Raw genomic sequence first — 16,780 nt, forward strand, 5'->3', positions numbered from 1 at the left:
CTGACCTTCTGGGTGGTTGCAGAAAATGATGAAGGACAACAACCTCGTGAGGCACCTGGACGCCTGCGAGACCATGGGCAACGCCACGGCCATCTGCTCGGACAAGACGGGCACGCTGACCATGAACCGCATGACCGTGGTGCAGGCCTACGTGGGGGACACCCACTACCGCCAGATCCCTGACCCCGAGGCCATCCTGCCCAAAATCCTGGACCTCATCGTCCACGGCGTGGCCATCAACTCTGCCTACACCTCCAAAATCCTGGTGAGCTGCAGCACCGCGACCTCGTTGTTGTTGTTGTCGTTGTCGTCATTGTCATTGTCGTTGTTGTTGTAGTTGTTGTAGTTGTTGTCATTGTCGTCGTTGTCGTTGTTGTCGTTGTTGTTCTTGTCGTTGTCATTGTCGTTGTTGTTGTCGTTGTCGTTGTTCTCGTTGTTGTCGTTGTCGTTCTCGTTGTTGTTGTTGTTGTCATTGTTCTCGTTGTTCTCGTTCTCGTTGTTGTTCTCGTTGTTGTTGTCGTTGTTCTCGTTGTCGTTGTTGTCGTTGTTGTTGTCGTTGTTGTCGTTGTTGTTGTCGTTGTCGCTGTTCTCGTTGTTCTCGTTGTTGTTCTCGTTCTCATTGTTCTCATCGTCGTTGTTGTTGTTGTTATTCTCGTTGTTGTTCTCGTCGTTGTTCTCGTCGTTGCTCTTGTCGTTGTTCTCGTTGTTGTTCTCGTTGTTCTCATCGTTGTTCTCATCGTTATTCTCGTTGTTGTCGTTGTTCTCGTCGTTGTTCTCATCGTTGTTCTCGTCGTTCTCGTCGTTGTTCTCGTTGTTGTTCTCATCGTTGTTCTCGTTGTTCTCGTCGTTGTTCTCATCATTGTTCTCGTTGTTGTCGTTGTTCTCGTTGTTGTTCTCTTCGTTGTTCTCGTTCTCGTCGTTGTTCTCGTTGTTGTCATTGTTGTTCTTGTTGCTGCCCGTCCTGCTCCATGCCCAGTTTGGCATCTCTCTCCCATCCTTTTTCCAGCCGCCGGAGAAGGAAGGGGGGCTGCCCCGGCAGGTGGGCAACAAGACCGAGTGTGCCCTGCTGGGCTTCGTGCTGGACCTCAAGCAGGACTACCAAGCCGTGCGCAACGAGGTGCCCGAGGAGAAGCTCTACAAGGTCTACACCTTCAACTCCGTGCGCAAGTCCATGAGCACCGTGCTGAGGAGCAGCGGCGGCGGCTTCCGCATGTACAGCAAGGGAGCCTCCGAGATCATCCTCCGCAAGTAAATCCTGCTCCTGCTCCCCATCCCGCGGCATTGACGGGCTCCGGCTGCCCCACAGGGCAAGGGTGGATGTGGGGAGCTGCTGAGGGGTTTTTGGGTGGGTTTGGGGAAGCTGGAGGGGGCTCTGGAAGGGGGATGTCCAGGTGGAGTGACAGGAATGTGCTGGGTGTTTTTTTTGGGAAAGCTGGAAGGAACTGTGGAATGGGAATGCCGCCCTTTTTGGGGGTGGGGTGCCAGGAATGTGCTGAGCGTTTTTTGGGTGGGTTTGGTGAAGCTGGAGGGAGCTGTGGAAAAGGGATGTTCCCCTTTTTTGTAGAGGGGGTGCCAGGTATGTGCCATGGGTTTCTTTGGGTGGGTTTGGGAAGGTTGGAGGGAGCTGTGGAAGGGGGTGTTGTGTCCCTTTTGGAGATGGGCTGACAGGAATGTGCTGAATGGTTTTTGGGTGGTTTTGGGAAGGCTGGAGGGAGCTGTGGAACAGGGATATTCCCATTTTCTAGATGAGGTGCCAGGAATGTGCCATGGGTTTTTTTGGGTGGATTTGGGGAGGCTGGAGGGAGCTGTGGAAGAGGATGTGTCCGTTTTGGAGATGGGGTGCCAGGAATGTGCTGAGTGGTTTTTTGGGTGGATCTGGGAAATCTGGAGTGAGCCGTGAAAAAGGGGATACCCCCTTTTTGTCAGGGGACGCCAGGAATGTGCCAAGCGTATTTTGGGTGGATTTGGTGAAGCTGGAGGGAGCTGTGGAAAAGGGATATTCCCATTTTCTAGATGAGGTGCCAGGAATGTGCCAAGCATATTTTGGGTGGATTTGGGAAGGTTGGAGGGAGCTGTGGAAGGGGGTGTGTGTCCCTTTTGGAGGTGGGCTGACAGGAATGTGCCGAGTGTTTTTTGGGTGGATCTGGGAAATCTGGAGGGAGCCATGAAAAAGGGGATACCTCATTTTTGTAGAGGGGGTGCCAGGAACGTGCCGAGCGTATTTTGGGTGGATTTGGTGAAGCTGGAGGGAGCTGTGGAAAAGGGATGTTCCCATTTTCTAGATGAGGTGCCAGGAGTGTGCCACGGGGTTTTTTGGGTGGATTTGGGAAGGTTGGAGGGAGCTGTGGAAGGGGGTGTGTGTCCCTTTTGGAGGTGACCTGACAGGAATGTGCCGAGTGTTTTTTAGGTGGATTTGGGAAGGTTGGAGGGAGCTGTGGAAGGGGGTGTGTGTCCCTTTTGGAGGTGAGCTGACAGGAACGTGACCCTGCCTCACCCTCCCGGTCCCGCCTCAGGTGCACCAAGATCCTGGACAAGAACGGCGAGCCGCGGGTGTTCAAGGTGAAGGACAGGGACGAGATGGTGAAGAAGGTGATCGAGCCCATGGCCTGCCACGGGCTCAGGACCATCTGCCTGGCATTCCGGGATTTCCCTGCGGACGCAGAGCCAGACTGGGACAGCGAGAACGAGATCCTGTCCGACCTGACCTGCATCGCTGTGGTGGGGATCGAGGATCCCGTGCGGCCTGAGGTACCGAATCCCACCCTGTCCCACACCATTCCCGGCCCTTTTCCCGCTGCTCAGGGCCACGATCCCTGGAGGAATTCCAGCAGCTCCTCTGTGCCCATCCCTGAAGTGCCCCCAGCTCCCTGCTGCGGGTGTTTCTCTCCCATTCCTGGACAAAACACCCCCACGGCAGCGTATTCCCACCCAAAATTCCCAAGCCTGGAGGTCTGTGCTGCTCCAGGCTGCCCCAAAGGTGGATGGAGACAACCAGGAGCAATCCCTGCCCTCCTGGAGCTGGTTTTTCCCAGCTGTCTGCTGGGCTAATGCAATAATCCCCCCATTCCTGCCTCTGGATTCCGCTTCGGAGCTCGCCCCCCTGCTCTCCGTGGCCCTGATTCGATGTTCAGGGATCTGGCTCTGGGAATTGCATTACGGATCCCCCGCCTGCAGCGGCTCTGGAGGCTCCAGATTCGATTTGCTCATTCCTCACTCATATCCTCTCTTCCCCCACTGCTCCCTAATGGATAAACCCATTAGTGGGGTGGCAGGGGGGTGAAATTCCCGTTTTTATGGATGGCCTGGCCGCGCCTTGGCACCCAGGCAGGCAGCAGCGGGGTGGCAGCGGGGTGGCAGCGGGGTCCCTTCCCCTTGGGGTGACAGATGGAGGTTCCTCACCCTTCCAGAGCCCTTTCCAGATCCTTTTCGGGAGCTGCCTCCTCGCTCCCGGCGTTCCCAGTGCCAACCCCAGCGCCCTGTCCCCAGGTGCCCGACGCCATCCTGAAGTGCCAGCGCGCGGGGATCACCGTCCGGATGGTGACGGGGGACAACATCAACACTGCCCGTGCCATCGCCACCAAGTGTGGCATTCTGCTGCCCGGGGAGGACTTCCTGTGCCTGGAGGGCAAGGAATTCAACCGGCTCATCCGCAACGAGAAGGGAGAGGTGGGAGAGCCCTCCAGCAGCAAAAAGCGCCAGATCCTGCTGGGCTTCCCAAATCCTGCTGGGCTTCCCAAATCCTGCTGGGTTTTCCCCAATCCTGCTGGGCTTCCCAAATTCTGCTGGGTTTTCCCCAATCCTGCTGGGCTTTCCCAAATTCTGCTGGGTTTTCCCCAATCCTGCTGGGCTTCCCAAGTCCTGCTGGGTTTTCTTGAATCCTGCTGGGCTTCCCAAGTCCTGCTGGGCTTCCCTGAATCCTGCTGGGTTTTCCCAAATCCTGCTGGGCTTCCCAAATTCTGCTGGGTTTTCCCAAATCCTGCTGGGTTTTCCTGAATCCTGCTGGGCTTCCCTGAATCCTGCTGGGCTTCCCAAATCCTGCTGGGTTTTCCCGAATCCTGCTGGGTTTTCCCAAATCCTGCTGGGCTTCCCTGAATCCTGCTGGGCTTCCCTGAATCCTGCTGGGCTTCTGTCTTTTCCTTGGATGAACAGAGCTGCTGGGATGCTCAGCAGTGTTTAGGGGTGAAGCCGCTGTCCTGTCCCAGTTGGGGTTTGCTTGCCGGTGGGACAGAAGATTCCTGAGGGGAATCACTTCCCTTTTTCCCGGTCCTGCAGGTGGAACAGGAGCAGCTGGACAAGATCTGGCCCAAGCTGCGGGTGCTGGCGCGCTCCTCCCCCACGGACAAGCACACCCTGGTGAAAGGTGGGCACTGCCCTTCCCAAAGGGCTCATCCCGCTCTTCCCGCGGCCTTTTCCAGCCTCATCCATGCCGGGAGCCTTCCCTCGGGGTTGAATTTCTCAGGACTTGCTCGTTTCCATTGCAGGAATTATCGACAGCACCGTGGGTGACCAGAGGCAGGTGGTGGCCGTGACAGGGGACGGGACCAACGATGGCCCAGCCCTGAAGAAAGCGGACGTTGGGTTTGCCATGGTAGGGCCGGCCTGGGGGATTCTCCTTTGCTCCATGGGGTCAGAAACCCACGGCTCGCTGGGTTATCCCTCTGGAATGACTTCCAGACCCTTGAAACTCTTTTTACAAATCTATGGGATGGCCTAAAAACCCCCAAAGAATTTTCTTGGGATGCTGGATTTGGTTCTGAGCTGCATTAGGACCGTTAGCAAAGGATTGGGAATTCCTTGGAGCTCCCGGAGCGGGGAGCTGCCCTGTCCTGGTGTCTCTCCTGGATCCAGGAGAGCTGTGGGAGCCCCATGCCGTGGTTTTCCCTGCAGCTCTTCACCCCAATTCCAAGCTCGGTGCTGGCTCGGGCTTTGGGGATTTATTTATGGTGGGAAAACTCTGGTTTGATGCTTTTTTCCTTTTTTCTATCCAGTCTGCAAGGAGCAGGAGAACGAACGCTGTTGTTTTTAACAGATTCCCTGTGGATTGATTTTAGGGATGTGAGCAGCAGCTGGGTGGGGAGGCTGCACAGGGAGTTTTGAGGCGATGAGAGATTTTTGGGAAGCGTTTTTAGGAATGTTCGAAACATCCAAATGCAATTCCAGAGCCTTTGGGATGAGCAGGGAAGGCAGGGTCCCCTCAGCCTCCTGCCCTGCAACAGGCAGGGAGTTCCTGTTTGAGGCGGGATCCGGCCAATCCCAAGAGAATCCCGGGAAAACGCCAGGCTCGTTGTGGGCTCGGCTTGGAATTCCTGCTTGGAATTCCTGCAGGGCGAGCGCCTCGCTGTGCCGGCGCCGGGAAGCGCAGCCCAGCCCGGCACCCTGGAGCTGCTGCTGCGAGGGAATTTTGGGAATCTCCAGGGGCTGGGGCAGAAAGCCCCGCTGAGCTCTCCGTGCTCCCGCGGCGCTGCCCGGCCCAGGATGGAGCCGTTCCCTGGCGTCAGGAGGGAGTCAGGACGGAGCTGCTTTCCTGCTGTTTTCCAGCTGTTTTCCTGCTGCTTTCCCGGCTCTTCTCCCGTTGTATCCCGGCTGTTTTCCGGCTGCTTTTCCACTGCTTTCCCGGCTGTTTTCCCACTGTTTTCCGGCTGTTTCCCCGCTCTTTTCCCGCTTTTTTCCCCACTCTTTTCCTGCTGTTTTCCCACTGTTTTCCTGCTGTTTTCCGGCTGCTTTCCTGCTGTTTCCCAGCTCTTTTCCCACTCTTTTCCTGCTGTTTTCCCACTCTTTTCCGCTGTTTTCCCGCTGCTTTCCTGGCTGTTTTCTGACTGTTTTCCAACTGTTTTCCCACTGCTTTCCCGGCTGCTTTACTGCTGTTCTCCTGACTGTTTTCCTGACTGTTATCTGGCTGTTTTCCGTCTCCTTTTCCACTGCTTTCCCGCTGCTTTCCCGGCTGCTTTCCCGCTGCTTTCCCGGCTGCTTTCCCACTGTTTTCCTGGCTGTTTCCCCACTCTTTTCCCGCTTTTTTCCCCGCTTTTTTCCTGCTCTTTTCCCACTTTTTTCCCCGCTCTTTTCCCACTGCTTTCCCACTGTTTTCCTGCTCTTTTGCAGCTGCTTTCCTGCTGTTTCCCAGCTCTTTTCCCGCTCTTTTCCTGCTGTTTTCCCAGCTGTTTCCCAGCTGTTTTCATGGCCGTTTCCCATCTGCTTTCCCTGCTGCTTTCCCGCTCTTTTCCGGCCGTTTGCCCACTTTTCCAGCTGTTTTCCAGCTTTTCTGCACCGCGCCTCTGTCTGGGATGTGCCCAGGGAAAGCTGGGCTGACTCAGAGCCTGTCCTTGAAGGCTTCCGAGCTCTGCCCAGCACGGATCAGCACCGGCTCCGCGGGCTTTTCCTCCCGGGAACGTTCCTGGGAAGCGGCAGAGCCGGGCAGCCACCGTGGCTCACCCACGGCTTTGTCCCCAAAGGGCATCGCGGGCACGGACGTGGCCAAGGAGGCCTCGGACATCATCCTGACGGACGACAACTTCACCAGCATCGTCAAGGCCGTCATGTGGGGCCGCAACGTCTACGACAGCATCTCCAAGTTCCTGCAGTTCCAGCTCACCGTCAACGTGGTGGCCGTCATCGTGGCCTTCACCGGCGCCTGCATCACCCAGGTAGGGAGCAGGGGAAGGAATAAACCTGCTGGATTCAACAGGTTCCCTCTGGATTTTCAGTGGAGTAGGAGAATAAACCTGCTGGATTCAACAGGTTCCCTCTGGATTTTTAGTGGAGTAGGAGAATAAACCTGCTGGATTCAACAGGTTCCCTCTGGATTTTCAGTGGAGTAGGAGAATAAACCTGCTGGATTCAACAGGTTCCCTCTGGATTTTCAGTGGAGTAGGAGAATAAACCTGCTGGATTCAACAGGTTCCCTCTGGATTTTCAGTGGAGTAGGAGAATAAACCTGCTGGATTCAACAGGTTCCCTCTGGATTTTCAGTGGAGTAGGAGAATAAACCTGCTGGATTCAACAGGTTCCCTCTGGATTTTCAGTGGAGTAGGAGAATAAACCTACTGGATTCAACAGGTTCCCTCTGGATTTTCAGTGGAGCAGGGGAATAAACCTGCTGGATTCAACAGGTTCCCTCTGGATTTTCAGTGGGGCAGGGGAAGGAATAAACCTACTGGATTCAACAGGTTCCCTCTGGATTTTCAGTGGAGTAGGAGAATAAACCTGCTGGATTCAACAGGTTCCCTCTGGATTTTTAGTGGAGTAGGAGCATAAACCTGCTGGATTCAACAGGTTCCCTGTGGATTTTCGGTGGGGCAGCGGAAGGAATCTCTTGGTTTTTTACAGGTTTTCCACAGGAGCAGGAGAATGGATAAACTTGTTGGATTCAACAGGTTTCCTGTGGGGTGTTTTTCACTGGAGCAGGAAAAGAAATTTCTTGGTTTGAACAGGTTTTCAGTGGGGCAGGAGAAGAAATCTCTTGGTTTTTTACAGGTTTTTGGTGGATTGTTCTTTACTGGAGCAGGAGAAGAAACCTGTTGGATTTCAGAGGTTTTCAGTGGATTCTTTTCCAGTGGGGCAGGAGAATTAAACCTGCTGGATTCAACAGGTTCCCTCTGGATTTTCAGTGGAGCAGGGGAAGGAATCTCTTGGTTTTTTACAGGTTTTCAGTGGATTCTTTTCCACAGGAGCAGGAGAATGGATAAACTTGCTGGATTCAACAGGTTTCCTGTGGGGTGTTTTTCACTGGAGCAGGAAAAGAAATTTCTTGGTTTGAACAGGTTTTTAGTGGATTCTTTTCCAGTGGGGCAGGAGAATAAACCTGTTGGATTCAGCAGGTTTCCTGTGGATTTTCAGTGGAGCAGGAGAATAAACAAACCTGTTGGATTTCACAGGTTTCCAGGATTCTTTTCCAGTGGGGCAAGAGAAGAAATCTCTTGATTTTTTACAGGTTTTCAGTAGATTGTTCTTCACTGCAGCAGGAGAGGAAATTTCTTGGTTTGAACAGGTTTTCAGTGGGGCAGGAGAAGAAATCTCTTGGTTTTTTACAGGTTTTTGGTGGATTGTTCTTTACTGGAGCAGGAGAAGAAACCTGTTGGATTTCAGAGGTTTTCAGTGGATTCTTTTCCAGTGGAGCAGAACAAACCCGTTGGATTCAACAGATTTCCCGTGGATCGTTGACATTTAGGGACACAACCACGAGCTGGGTGAAGCCTCCTGAGGCCATGCAGAGGGAGCTTGAGACAAAGGCGAAATACTTTGGGGGTGTTTTAGGAAGGTGTTAAAAATCCCGGAGCGGTTCTGGAGAGGTTTCGAGGAGGAGAGCGAAACAAAGAGGTCGATTTTGGTGGCGTGATGTCTCCTCCCGCTCTTGCCCTGCAGGACTCTCCCCTGAAGGCCGTGCAGATGCTGTGGGTGAACCTGATCATGGACACCTTCGCCTCGCTGGCGCTGGCCACGGAGCCGCCGTCGGAGTCGCTGCTGCTGCGCAAGCCCTACGGCCGCAACAAGCCCCTCATCTCCCGCACCATGATGAAGAACATCCTGGGCCACGCCGTCTACCAGCTCACCATCATCTTCACCCTGCTCTTTGCCGGTGAGCCCGGAGCTCCAGGGGGTTCTGGGGGGGAAAGGAAAAGGGAAATTGTGGTGATGCGATACCTTTATTGTATTTTTATAGAAGTTTTCTGTACCCCGATGGGTCATCGCTACCTTCCCCACTCCTAGTCCCAGGTGGTTTGCGCCAGACCCAAGGCGCTCCCCCGGTGCTCCCACCATGGTTGTTCTCCTCCCCTTGTTCTAGCTCTTTTCCTATCAATCACCCAAACCCCTCCTGTTGTTCCCGAAGGTCCAGTGTCCATCATCTGAAACCTCCCAGTTTACCCTTATATGGTCCCCATCAATCCCCCGAGACCCTACCCCTCTAGATACCTCCCCCTTTGGAAATCCCCTAAACCTCGATGCCCCATTGGGGCAGGTGATCCCTTTCCCCTCCTCCCCTTGAGGCTATTGGCCCAAGGGAATGTCTATCCTCGTCCATATTCCTCCTTTAGAGATTTCTATTGGTCCCCAGTTAAGCCATCCCCATTGTAACACCTCCCTTTATAAGGGGTTCCCTGGAGCTGCTCCAGGCTTGTCCCCTGTGAGTTGCCTCCAATAACCTTGGATTATCCCGTGTGGCAAGCCTCCTTGCTGCTTTTTATCCTCTCCCTCGTCGGGACTGCTGACAGCCACCGTGCTTGGAGCTTCAGCTCCCCTGGGCAGAGCTGAACTCCTGAGGAGCAGCTTTAAAGCCAAGAGCCTCCAGCTGCTCCCCACTCCTGTCACACACCGCAGGAGCTGGCCCGGGCAGTGGTCAGTGGCGGTCATTGCGACAGGAAATGAAAAGGAAAAGGGAAGGGGCAGAGTCCCCACGCTGCTCACAAACCACCATGGGCAGCGTCGTTGTCGCTGTCACGGTGGCCTCGCATAGGACAGAGCTTTGTGAGGGGTGGGTGGGAAGCAGAGGGGTGATCCAGAGAGGAGTTTTCGCTCCTGGATGCGCAGTTGCAGCTTCCCAGCGTTTTTAAGGGCTGGCCCAGGGGTCTCCACATGGGTCAAGGTGAGGCCACCTCCCCCAGCGCCGAGCAGACGGAAGGAGCAGCAGCTCATCCTCTCCTCTCTTCCCTTCCCCAAATCCCCGTTCTCCCGCTCAGGGGAGAAGTTCTTCGACATCGACAGCGGCCGGAACGCGCCCCTGCACTCCCCCCCCACCGAGCACTACACCATCGTCTTCAACACCTTCGTGATGATGCAGCTCTTCAACGAGATCAACGCCCGCAAGATCCACGGCGAGAGGAACGTCTTCGAGGCCATCTACCGCAACCCCATCTTCTGCACCGTGGTGCTGGGCACCTTCGCCGCCCAGGTGATGCCACGGGGCTGGGAGGGGGCCCTGTCACAGGCAGGGTGTGTTCTGTCCCCTTGGTCTTCAGCAGCAGCTTCATGGTGGCACAAGAAGCACCCTGGAAGTGCCCAAGGGTGGGTTGGGTGGAGCTCAGAGCAGCGTGGGCTGGTGGAAGGTGTCCCTGCTCATGGATTGGGGTGGGCTTTAAACCCCTGCTAGCCCGAAACATCCTGGGATTCCGTGATTTGGGGTCTGGAGTGTGTTGGGAGGTGCCTTTGGTATTCCAGGAAGTTCCCTGCCTGGGTGTGAGATCCTTGCTCCTTTCTGGTGTTCCACAAAATTCCCAGTCTGGATGTGAGGTCCTTGCACCTCTCTGGTGTCCTGTAAAGTTCCCTGCCTGGATTTGAGGTGTCTGTTCCTCTTGTAATCCCAGGAAAGGGTGACAGGTGTGGCCCAAGGGGACCTTTCCGTGCCCCCAGAGCTGCCCAGGGTGTGACTGTTCTCTCCTGTGCCGCAGATCATCATTGTGGAGTTTGGTGGGAAGCCCTTCAGCTGCTCGGGGCTCACCCTGAGCCAGTGGTTCTGGTGTATTTTCATCGGAGTGGGAGAGCTCCTGTGGGGCCAGGTAAGGACCAATCCCAAAATCCTGCCCCGTCTTTCCCTCCCCACCCTTGCTGTCCCCAGTTTTTCTGGAAGGGGGTGATGCCCCACCCCACACCAGCAGCGAGGAGAGGAGGTCGCTCATCCCCTCTTCATTCCCCCCCTGCTGCACAGGGCCACCCCCAGCACGGACAGTGACATTCCCACTGGTGTCCCCGCCAGGTCCTGGCAGCTCCCCTGTGCTGGTGGCGCTGCCAGGACCTCGGGCTAAGTCGCTGCTGTGTCCCCGCTGTCCCCAGCTGATCTGCACCGTCCCAACGAGCCACCTGAAGTTCCTGAAGGAAGCCGGGCACGGCATCACCAAGGAGGAGATCCCCGAGGAGGAGCTGCCCGAGGACGTGGACGAGATCGACCACGCGGAGATGGAGCTGCGGCGGGGGCAGATCCTGTGGTTCCGGGGGCTCAACAGGATCCAGACCCAGGTACTGGGGGGCAGCAGGGCCGGGGGGGCTCTGCCTTCTCTGTCTCCTCCTCTCTCTCCCTCTCCAGGGGCTCTGTCTGCAGAGAGGTGACGCTGCTGCTCGGAGGATGCCATTGCCTCCCAGGCCAGGCTCCCACTGCCTGTGCCTTGTCCTGGGCAGGGAACCGGGATAAAACCTGGATTTTGGGACAGCTGAGGGCAGGGGGAAGCTGTTCTGCTGCAGACACGGTGTCCTGCTGGTCAGCAGGAGGCTCCACGTGTCACTGATGGTCACCTCGGCAGCATAGGAGGCTGTGAGGGGTCCACGGAGCCCCCCAGACTCTGCCGTGCTCTCGGTGGCTGTTGGGATGCTGTTCCCGGTGGGAATGTGCCCAGCAGGGATCTGCCAGCACGAGGCCCTCCCTGGTCTCGCTCCTTGTGCCACCCCTCTGTGCCAGCTCCCCGTGCCCCACGGCGCAGAAGGGGATGAGATTCTCTCTCTCAATCTTCTTTTTACATCAGTTGGTTTTTCCTGACCTTTTTTCCATGACTTTTTCCCTTGTTTCCCACCCTCAAAGGGTGAGGTTTTGCCCCAGACCACTGAGCAGACCCCTCACTTTCCCTCGAGGCCTGGGCAGAGCTGTCCCACGGAGGGAAGTCCTGGTGTCCCCCTGGCACACAGAGCTGCTGGCTCACCTTTGTTCCTCTTCCTTTCTGTCCCTGTGACAAACAAACAGCCTGGGGACAGGGGCTGGGGCAGAGTTAACTCTCCTCCTCCTCGATGGCTTCAAGGCGAAGCTCAGCCTCGATTCCCAGCTCGTCATGAGCACCGAGGGGCAGCCAGGCTTTTTGTGGGGGTAACCAGTGCTTCACTCACACGAAAAACGTGCTGGGAGCTTCCAGGACCTTCTGGAAGTGGTCCAGATGTGCTGGAAATCCGGAAGGTCCGAAGGGCTGCAGTGCCAGAGGTGTCCCTGGGGCCGAGCCTGGAGCTGCCCAGCTGTTTCCCTGTGGTGGAGCTGGGATGAGCTCTCGCCACGTGAGAAATGCTCCTGGGTGCTGGCACGTCCTGGAGCCTCTTTAGGGTCCAGCCTGAGCATCCAGGGGAGCTCCTGTCCCCGCTCGGGGTGTCTGAAGGGGGCACAGGGCTCTTCCCCCCGAGGCCACGGGAGAAGAGGGACATCAGAGTGTGGGGCAGGAGCGAAGCCGTGTGTGAAACACTCCCCAGCACGGGCCAGAGCTGGGGCTGGAGGAGGTGTCCAAAGGGTGCCACAGGGCTGGGAACGATCCACAAAGTGCCCAGGAAGCCACGGTGGCACCCGGATGCTGCTGCTGAGTTCCTCAAGCCTTGGGACACATCCACAGGGCAACCACGGCCCCACCACCAGGGTGCTGCATCCCTGCCCATCCCCACCAGCCCTGAGGCCTGGGAGAGGGGCTGGGCCATCCCCTGCTGCCACGGGAGCTGCAGGGAGCCCACGGTGTGTCCCCAGAGCGGCCCCACTGGGCTGAGGCACCGGGAGCCCTTTCCCAGCGCAGTTTCCCGGAGCTACCGGCTGCCCGCTCGCACCTCTGCCCACCCTCTGCCCTCTCTCTCTGCGTCTCTGTCTCTCTGCTCCTCCCGCAGATTTTCGGGATAACCCCAGGTGTTTCCTCTGCCACTGCCTCCCACCACAGCCTTTTTCCCGGTGGTGGGGGGTGCTCAACCCTGCTGCCCTCGCTCCCGTGGGAAGGGCAGAGCCGGACGCTCTCTCTGCTCCCATCCAACACCACCAGCAAAACCCCGCGTGGGTTTCGGGGAGCGTGGGGTGGGGGGGGCTCTCTCCTCCTTCCTCCTCCTCTTCCTCTTCTCTCCGTCCTCCTCCTTCCTTGCTGTCTGTGTGTCTGCCCGGCCTCCCTGCTCCCTGTCCCCATCCCTGTCCCCGTCCCCCTGGCCGGGCGTCGCTATCTCACTCTCTGGTTCTTTGCAGATGGACGTAGTTTACACATTCCAGACCGGCGCCTCCTCTTTGCAGGGAGCCCTCAGGAGACAGCCTTCCATCGTGAGCCAGCACCACGATGTAAAAAATGTTTCTAGCCCAACCCATGTAGCTCTTTCCTCCGTCAATTCCACTCCCACCACTTCTGCTGTTGCTGCTGCTGCTGCATCTCCTCCTGCGGGCAGTGAGTGATGGTCTATTACAATGCATGACTTCTAATAACCACAGAGAGCACCTGCACCCACCTAACCCCGCCTGCTCTCTCTCCCTCTCAGCCTTGACTCGCACACTCACTCCCAAACCTGAAGGATGGGGCGGGAAACCGTTAAAAACCCCCAAGTTTTTATGCTGCTAACAAAGTTACGAACCTTTCTGGTCCTTTTTCCCCCCCCATTCCTTGTTGCTTCCTCCAGTTTTACCTCTTCTCCTCCTTTGCAGGGCTGGTGTTTGAGTCCACCCTCCTGAGGCGGGGGTGGGGTGGGGCAAAAATTGGCAGTTCTTGCTCCCAAAACCCCGAGTTCACGAGCATTGCTGGGAGAAGGGCAAGGCTGAGCCCAAATCCTGCTGGTTCTTTCCACTGCCCAGCCCTGGGATACCCCAGGGATGGGCAGAGACGTTGCTTTGAGATCTCTTCTGGAGGCAGAGTGGCCGCTGGGACTGTCCCTAGGGCTGGCTGAGCCACGGGGAGGAGGGACAAGGACGATTTGCTCCTGCCCTGCCCCTGGTGGCTCAGCTGGTGACACCTCGGGGCTGCTGTCCCCCCTCTCTGTCCCCACCTGGGGACTTGCATGGCCTGGGGGCAGAGCTGAGCCATCCCTGTGCTGCCCCGGGGCTCTGTGGGGACATCCCTGGGGCTCTTTGGGGACATCCCCGGGGCTCTGCTGGTGCCCAGGGCAGCCAGAGGATCCTCAGTGCCCACCTCGCTCTGCACACGCCGGATCTCGGGGTGTGTGCAGACACTGCTCTGCATGGAAACAGGCATGGAAACCACATTCCTGCTGGATCCCAGTGGGAATGCTGGATCCTGGGTTTCCAGATCCCAAAAAAGCCCTCTCTGTGTTCATCACGGGCTGCTCTGCACACGCTGGATCCCAGGGCGTGCAGACACTGCTCTGCATGGAAATGGGCATGGAAAACAATTCCTGCTGGATATCAGTGGGAATGCTGGGTCCTGAATCCAGCACTGGGTTTCCAGACCCTAAAAAAGCCCCCTGGGGTGCAGAGCCCCTCTCTGTGTTCATCGTGGGCTGCTCTGCACACGCTGGATCCCAGGGCGTGCAGACACTGCTCTGCATGGAAATGGGCGTGGAAACCCCATTCCCACTGGATATCAACGGGAATGCTGGATGCTGGGTTTCCAGACCCCCCCAAAAAAAGGCTCTGTCTGGTGTAAAACCCCTGAGTGTGTTCGTTGTCAGGGCTCGTGAGCACGTGGATGCGGATTCTCTCTGCAGGCTGGGAGCAGGGGATGTGTCTCTGCTGGGTAATTGGCTTTTTTATTGCACAGTCACTTATCCCCGTTCTCCTCTGATTAGAGAAATACCCTCGGTGACTTTCTGGAGAGCTTTCAGGCTCCGCTGTTTATGCACTGTGGGGGAGGAGAGAGAATTTGGGATAATTTTGTTTTCTCTCTGTTTCGCTGACTCTGGGGCTGGGAGCTGATTGTGTTTAACCCCAGCGATGCTGGAGCAGTGCAGCTGCCTCCTGCTCCCATCTGGGCACCTCCAGGATTTTCTGATGGAATGCAATCTGCTTAGAGGGGCTCAGGGCAGAGGACTGGGGGGGGATGAGACCAAAATGCAGCTTCTTTGCAGTCTGTGGATCGATGTTTTCACCATTTTGCAGCGAGGGAATAGAAAACTTCACCAGGAGCTAAGCCAGGTCTCCAAATCTTCCTGCTGTTTTTTCTGCCTGGACTTTCCTTGTTTCCCTCTGCTGCTTCCCTCTCTCCCGAAGCTCCTCTTCCCTCCATGCAGATCCATGGTGTCCCTCTCCCGTGGAGGAGTTTTTCCAGGGCTGGACTTGCTGTGTCCCTCCTGGAATTGGTGCAGAGGTCTCAGGAATGACCTCCAGGAGATGTCTTTGCAGAGCCGAGCTGCTCCCACTGGGAATTCCACCCTGGATCGAGGGAGCTGGGCAGAGCCAGGGCCAGGGGATGTGATTCCCGTGGGGCTTGCCCAGCACGTGGAGGTGCTGCAGGCAGGGATGGTGTGAAACAGGAATGAATTCCAAGCCTGGAGGTTGCGTTCCGAAGGTTCCAGGTGGAGAGGAGGCGGCAGCCTGGCCGTGGGCGGGAGGGAGGGGCGGCTCCAGCCTGGAATTCAGCTTTGCTGGGGCTGCCTGGCTCATTGAGAACACATTTCCTCGCTGTTGCCTTCCTTTGACAAGGGAACAGCTGAATTCATCTCGCAGCAGTCGCTGCCGGGGATGGAGAAAGGAGGAAAATCGGAGGGAAGCTTCAGCAGGAGCTCCTTGTGGGAGCTGAGGGGGCTGAGAGGGGCTGGGCAGGAGACTGAGCACAACTGGAATTGCCACAGGGAGCCTTCCCTGCTGCTCCCAGCAATGCTGGACAAATCCCCAGTGCTCTGGAGGTGATTCCTTGGGAGGGGAGATCTCCTGGTCCCACACGAGCTCTGCTCCAAAGAGCCGAGGCTTCTGTGGAGTTGCTCCTAAATCTGAGCTTGGAGGTGCCACCACCTCGTGGCTCTGGCAGGCACTGGGCTCTCCTCAGCCACCACCTCGTGGCTCTGGCAGGCACTGGGCTCTCCTCAGCCACCACCTCGTGGCTCTGGCAGGCACTGGGCTGTCCTTGGCTTGGTTGGATTCGTTATCTTTGATTCAGTTGATCTTTAGGAGTCAGGACCTGCTGTTCTCAAGTCGTTGCTGATGTGACAGATGATCAGTGTGAGGTGGCCTCGGTGGTGTCCCTTGTCCTGTGCATTCACCTGAATTTAGCCAGGGTTGTTAGTGCACAAATCCAGCTCTGATTTGCTTCCCAGCTCCATCAAATCCCCATTTTTCCAGGCCAGTGGTGCTCCAGCACTGGGGGTACCCAGTCCAGGCTCATCCCCTCGGTGTCTGTGCCCCAGCTCAGGTGTGTGCCCTGCTCCCTGTGCAGGAGCTCCTGGGGCTGCTTCCAGCTGGGATGAGCCAGGAAATGCTTCCTGATCCTGAGCCAGGTGCAAAATGCGCTCAGAAGGGCATCCCTGGTGAGAGGGGGCAGGGAGAACTTCCAGGGTTCCAGGCACGAGGTGGCTCCTGGAGGAATTCCCTGCTCTGGTTTTGTGGGATCAGAGATCCTCAGGAGGATTTTGGCTGTGCTGGGCAGTGAATTCCCACCTGGATGGGTGCCACACCCAGGGACAGTTCCAGTAAAGGGACAGTGTAAATAAAGGGACAGTTTATCCCAGCCCATGTCACCAGGATTTGGGGTGAGGTCTCTGCTCCCCCACCACACCTGCGGCCCACAGAGGTGGCAGAACACACTCAGCTCCTCCGTTTCCCTCATCACCAAGGGGATTTCTGGATCATTCCTCCTCCAGCCTGGCTCTTTCCACTCCCTCAGCCAGGAGGATTCCCACAGGGATGCTGCTCCCTCCCCCCTTTTGTGGGATCTGTGGATCTCCTCCCTTTTGTGGCCCAGTTTCAGCCACAGGGACACCACGGGGGCAGGCAGGGGATGGTTCCTCGGGGCTGGGGAGCAGCAGAGGCAGCTGAGGAGGAGCAAAGCTCCTTCCACAGGGCAGGAGACCGAGCACAATGACTGGAATTGCCACAGGGAGCCTTCCCTGCTGCTCCCAGCAATGCTGGACAAATCCCCAGTGCTCTGGAGGTGATTCCTTGGGAGAGGAGATCTCCTGGTCCCACACGAGCTCTGCT

At 56.9% G+C, this 16,780-nt stretch overlaps 1 protein-coding gene across 6 annotated transcripts in view; it reads left to right on the top strand.

The window, feature by feature from the left end:
* ATP2B4 (ATPase plasma membrane Ca2+ transporting 4) overlaps positions 1 to 16,780 on the top strand; it is a 56,710-nt gene that overhangs the window by 35,929 nt on the left and 4,001 nt on the right. For 3 of the 6 annotated variants that reach the window (XM_082296166.1, XM_082296168.1, XM_082296167.1), the window contains 11 exons: positions 23 to 265; positions 1,007 to 1,248; positions 2,514 to 2,748; positions 3,487 to 3,666; positions 4,273 to 4,360; positions 4,482 to 4,588; positions 6,450 to 6,641; positions 8,359 to 8,572; positions 9,672 to 9,883; positions 10,380 to 10,487; positions 10,762 to 10,944. In XM_082296166.1, coding sequence (XP_082152292.1) covers positions 23 to 265; positions 1,007 to 1,248; positions 2,514 to 2,748; positions 3,487 to 3,666; positions 4,273 to 4,360; positions 4,482 to 4,588; positions 6,450 to 6,641; positions 8,359 to 8,572; positions 9,672 to 9,883; positions 10,380 to 10,487; positions 10,762 to 10,944 — 2,004 coding nt within the window. Of the gene's footprint in view, positions 1 to 22; positions 266 to 1,006; positions 1,249 to 2,513; positions 2,749 to 3,486; positions 3,667 to 4,272; positions 4,361 to 4,481; positions 4,589 to 6,449; positions 6,642 to 8,358; positions 8,573 to 9,671; positions 9,884 to 10,379; positions 10,488 to 10,761; positions 10,945 to 12,892; positions 13,086 to 16,780 lie in introns of all 6 variants that reach the window. The other 3 variants (XM_082296169.1, XM_082296170.1, XM_082296171.1) reach the window with 2 other exon arrangements.

Source organism: Coloeus monedula (assembly GCF_965178545.1).
Source record: "Coloeus monedula genome assembly, chromosome: 23".
Classification (NCBI taxonomy): Eukaryota; Metazoa; Chordata; class Aves; order Passeriformes; family Corvidae; genus Coloeus; species Coloeus monedula.